General features: G+C 46.5%; 1 protein-coding gene across 1 annotated transcript in view; it reads left to right on the forward strand.

The window, feature by feature from the left end:
- LOC118342503 (growth factor receptor-bound protein 10-like) overlaps positions 1-5,719 on the forward strand; it is a gene marked incomplete at its 3' end in the record, with an annotated part of 38,525 nt that overhangs the window by 20,962 nt on the left and 11,844 nt on the right. The window contains 1 exon segment of the mRNA XM_035681066.1: positions 2,010-2,166. Coding sequence (XP_035536959.1) covers positions 2,010-2,166 — 157 coding nt within the window.

Genomic DNA, 5,719 nt, shown 5'->3' on the forward strand with positions numbered 1-5,719 from the left:
GAGAGAGAGAGAGAGACGGGGGAGTTGTGGGCGTGTTTTAGGGACTGTTACTTTTGGTGCGGCGCCATCAGTAAAAGGAGCTCACAGTGATCTTTTTTTGGGGTGGGGTGGAGGGTGATGGGATTTGAACACAGCCCTGAAGATAAGAGTGTAGAGTACGTGACAGGTAGCAGCTCACCGTTTAAAAATCCCACACTGGGTTAATCCAGTGTGAGGAGGAGGGAGGGGAGGAGAGGAGCGGCAGCTCATACCACTCCTCGCAGCTCAGCCTTTATGCTGCCCAGCACGAGAAGAAGGGGCAGGCTGTCTCTCTCTCTCTCTCTCTCTCCCTTTCTCTCTCCCTCTCTCTCTTTCTTGCTCTGTCTCTCTTTCACTCTCGTCCTTCCTCTGTCACTTCCTCCCCCCCCCTTCCCTCTTACCTCTCTTGTATTCTCCTTGCCAATCTGTCCCTCCCTTTCTCTCTTCCTGACTTCCTTCCCCCCCTCTCCTCTCCTCCTCCTCCTCCTCCTCCTTCCCTCCCTCTCTCTCCCTCTCTCTCTCTGTCTCTCTGTGTCACTGGAGAGCCTCTCAGTGTGAAAATGCCATCCTGCTCTCCAGACTGTTGCCTCTTTCAGGCTGTGGAGGTAAGAGACTTTTGTGTGTGTGTGTGTGTTTAATTTTTTTTGGAAAGTCCGTCATGAGCACTGTGTGTGTGCGCGCGCGTGAGGTTATCAGTTTGCAGCAGTGAGGACCTTTGCATTTGTTTCCCCTCGATGTTTCTAAAACTTTTCTCAAACAAAACTCATGCGTCATGAAATTACTTTTTTTTTTATGGGGGCGTGTGTGAGCAGAAGGGGGGCGTCTACTGGCTTTGCAGGGGCAAAGAGCGCTGTGACGTTGTTTCTGGTTGCATTCAGTCTCTCTTTGCATCGCCATGCTTGTGCTTCTGGTGTGTCATTTCTAGGCCACCGTTGCTGTCGTTTATTGGTGTTTTGTGTGTTGCCACCTCGCGGTGCCATTGTTGACTTCGTTTTCGATACACCCGCCCTCCGGCCCTCGCCCATCACCAGCTTGGTGTTTTGTTTCGTGTAATTTTCAACAGTTGTTCCCCAGTGTTTTTGTGTTAACAGGGGGGTGTGACGATACACATGCAAACGTACACACACATACAAACACACACATACAATTTCTCTCTGATATATAGAAGATAATCCGATTCATCTTTGTGGTTTGTAGGCACTCTCCGATGTTCATCTGCTCATATTGTGTGTTAGTGTGTTGCATGTGAGAGTGAGCTCTCTGTGGTGTGTGAATCTGCTCATACAGTGGTGTGAAGCAGCTGGTCTGTGGTTATCTGTGCAGCAACACACTCAGAGAAAGCAAAATTACACCCGGTTTAAATGTCGCTTTGGGCACTTGGCTGAAATAGTTCAAAATGGCGCAACAATGGGAGGTACTCCGGCTTTGAACTGTACCCGCTTGGAACAGCGGTGACATTTTTAAGGACAAAATGCAACATGTGTAAACGCACAGTGTTATTTCGCTGTCCAAGTGTGAATATGTGGTACTTTTCCGACTGTTGATGTCCTTGCATGTGACAGAAAACGTGTCATTGTGGTTTGTGCGCAAGCAGGTTTACATGCGTATTCCCGGATGTGCATGTGAGTAAGTTCGGTTGAGCTGTGGACAAAAGGGTTGAACTGAGAGCACAGGGGCCGGCCAACCTTTCCTGGACGTCATCCTTATATATATATATTTTTTTTTTTTTGAAGCGATTTTAATGTTGGAGTGGTAGAATAATGTGAACAGGACTTTTTAAGAGTGGACTTGACAAAGCACCTGGTTATGGAGGTAAATGTAGCCTCTGATCTGTTACGTTGTCCCTCTATTCTGCAGATTCAAATTCCCGAAAGTGGTTCAGGAGAAGGCACGCCTTCCGACTGTTAATAGACTTTCTCCAGCCTGTGAAAACATGACATTTACTGCTTTTATGAACATATATTCTCACCACTATCCCCCTGTGTTTTCAGATAGTGAAGGTGTGGAGCGAGGATGGAGCCGGTAAAGTGGTGGAGATTCCAGCAGACATGACGGCCAGAGATGTTTGTCAGCTCCTGGTCTACAAGAGCCACTGTGTGGACGACAACGCCTGGACACTGGTGGAGCACCACCCCATCCTGGGCCTTGGTAAGAATGTGTGTGTATGTATGTATGGTGAGTGTGTGTGCACCAAGGCATGCATTTGGCACGCACTTGCATCTATAATCATGCTCTTATTTGCAGGAATGGACATAATTCTACTTTTGTGCATCTCTGTGTGTTCATTGGTTATATGCAATGATTTAGCAGTTTATGAAGGGTTGGTTAAACAGCAGTATGACTTCCAGTAAGGCTAACCACCACAAATATGAGCGCAAATCTGTTCAGTTATATTTTTCCAATATATTTCTCTCTTTTTCTGTGAAGTCTTTTGGGAGCAAACATGGTTTTTACTCCACAAATTGTGATGCATACCAGGAAAATGTTTATATCAGCCTTGAGAAAGAGTATAAAAGTCATTGTGCAAGTGAAAAAAAAAAGTAAAATGAATTATAGAGGGTTTACACTACATCTCTGTATGTTTGTCTGTAGTGGGGTTTTTAAGAGTCTGTCTTCTCTGCAGGTGTGTTTCAGTCTTATGTGTGTGTCTATACCCCTTTCTGTGTGTCTCTGCATGGGTGGGTATACTCTCTTGTGCGTACCCTCAGTGTGTATGTTCACTTGGGCATGGCACGAGTGCTTGTATGCCGTCTTTACAGCTCGGGGAGGGAGGCGTGGTGGTTGTAGGATTAAGCATTTTCCATGTTCTGCTCACATGCCCGTTGCCTCTCAATAATGCACTTAGGGGGGAGAAAAAGGAAGGGGGGAAAAAAAGGAAGGGGGAAAAAGAAAAACACAAGACTCATGCCTCGCTTCTTGACTTTTACCATTCTCCATTTGAAGATTTATTTATTTCTTAATTTTTTGTTTTTCTCTGGGTCGGTCTTTGTCCTCGGCGAGGCTTTCCTACTCCCAAGTCGTATTTTTAGAGTCAAAGGATCGCTTTGTGCTTTGCTGCTTGATCTGTGTTTCTGGAAAAAAGTGCACTGGAGAGATGGAATGTGAGGTGAGGAGAGGGAGGGAAGGAGGGAAAAAGAGAGAGAGAGAGAGATGAAGGGTGGAGGGTTATCTGTGCAGCAACACACTCAGAGAAAGCAAAAATTACAGCCCTTTTAAATGGTCGCTTCTGGGCACCTCTGTGCTGAAATAGCTCAAAATTGGCGCAAAATGGGAAGGTCAAGCTCCGGCTTACAACACAGTCGAACAGCGGTGACATTGAGAGAGAGGCCAACATGTGTGTAAACGCACAGTGTTTGGATTGGACCAGTGGACATTTTCGCCGATCAAAGGTAGAGAGACTCATACGAATAATCATGAAGATACTGGAGCGTTCTTCCTGTTGTACGCGGTCGCCGGGGGAACGGGTCGAACAATCCCGACTCCCCTGTCTATACCCACATCAGCTCCTTCTCTGACACGCGAATTAGCGTGCACAATTCTCACTCGATGGTAAACATTGTGCGCAAGCACAGATCTCAGCTATGCGTGATCCCTGACTGCCTCACGACGGGTGTAGAGTGCCAATGTGAGCTTACAGGTTACTCTCGTGTGACTGTGCACATACGGCCCTTCAACTGAGCACACGGCCGCCACCCTTCGAACCCTGGTATCTCCACATCTTCCCGCAATCATACTGTTCGGGTGTTCTATATCACTATCCGCTCGAAACATATAATGGACCCATTTTAATACTGAAAGTTTTTGTTTCATATGATAGGCGATCATTAAAATGTTCTGGGGATGATGATATGAAATACTCCCTAATCAGCAGGACTTTTTAACGATCAGGTGTATCATCTGTTGACAAAGACACTAGCTAGGTATGAGGTAAAATCGATCACTTGATTCTGCTGGGTCACAGTTGTCCCTCTATTCTGCACGATTTCAAATTCTCCGAAACGTGCTCCTTCGCACAACGCGCCACGGACCTTCCTACTAGGTTATTAATTAATACTGCGGTTCCTACCACAACCTAGTGATCAACATAGAGCGATATCTGGTGACTCCATCTAACTATGAACATTATACACCAAGGATGGGCCCCTCTGCTTGTACATCACCACTACCACCTGTGTTTTCAGATAGTGAAGGGTGGAGCGAGAATGGAGCCGTAAACGTGGTTGAATTTACCAGCAGACATGACGGCCACGCCCCAGAATGTTTTCGATCATCTTCCTTGGTCACAAGTTAGCCACTGCGCTCTGGAATTTGTCCTTTTTATATTGCAGGAGCGCATTTCTGCAATGGACCGTGTCACCAAATGACTTGGTGAATGAACTGCTGGAAAGTGCCCTTAACAGCAGAAAACAAAACGCTTGGTGCCCTTTCAAGCATAAAATCCCATTGAAAACATTGTTACTAGTTACTATAAACAAGATTTTTCAGAGAATTTTGTGAGATATCTGGCGGGAATGAATCAGACTTAATACATAGATAAACCCATGTTGTAGATCATGGGGGGAATGAAAGCCATAAACACGTCCCTACGGAGAGGAGAGATGATTTGGTTTACATACAGCAGTCAGACTTAACCCCCATCGTTTATTACCACTACACACGTTTACACTGAGCGGCATAAATGACACACAAAATAAAAAAAAAAACGACAAACCGCCTTCACCTCAAGAACGACAAGGGATAAGAGTTAAGAGAGGGGCTGTGACAAAGAGAAGCACTGGAGGCAGGAGTGGAGACGGGGAAGTGAGAGGAAAGTGGTAATGAATAGGAGGGGGAGGAGGAGGGAGAGAGAGAGGAGAAGGAGGTCTAGAGGGAGGAGAGGAGAGAGGGGGGATAAGACCGTTGGGGGCGGTTGCAATGGGCAGAAGATGAGTCCATCGTATTAGCCGATTGCTGAGACGGCGAAGCCATAAGCAAAGGTACAAGCCCAACAAACACACAAAACCACACATTAAGACTCACACAGACCTAACCTGCGCACTTGCACCACAACAGGCCCAAATTACTTCTTATGTGGTGCCGTTGGTTGTGTGTTTGGGAGGGGTGTGTTGTGTGTGTTGGTGGTCTCCTCCCTTTCGGAAATGAGGCAATGATCCAGAGTAGGCCCGATTAAGAAATTGATAGTGACAGAGTTTCCAGTCCGCTGGATGGACACACACACCACACACACACACACACACACACGAAAAAAACAAACCAAGGATTGTATACAATTCCCTTCCAAATAACCACAAATGTCCAAAACACCTTACACACACACACAACACACAACACACACACACACACACACACACACATCACACAAACCACACGAACAAAAACACACCAATTTACATGATTTTGGGTAAACTGTACTTTTTCTTTTTTGCAAAACATATTCGGCATTTCAGGGAATTGGCCTCGATCCTCTTTAAAGGTGTGTGCGTGTGGTGTGTGTGCGGATTCGTTTTTGTGCCACGCGCTGGCAACGCGATCTCCGTGCAGCGGCGTTAAGTCAAAGAGAGTGGCTAGTAACACGGCAGGCCTCGTCTAACGAAGAACGCGTGAATTGTCCTCCTCACGTCTGGTAGAGCTTAAGTTCATCACCTCCTTCCCCTTTCCCTCCCGCCCCCCAAATCCCTTCTCTCCTTCTGCCTCTTTTTTT

The sequence above is a fragment of the Morone saxatilis genome, unplaced genomic scaffold, assembly GCF_004916995.1.
Source record: "Morone saxatilis isolate NCDOM2014 unplaced genomic scaffold, NCSU_SB_2.0 Contig9, whole genome shotgun sequence".
Lineage (NCBI taxonomy): Eukaryota > Metazoa > Chordata > Actinopteri > Moronidae > Morone > Morone saxatilis.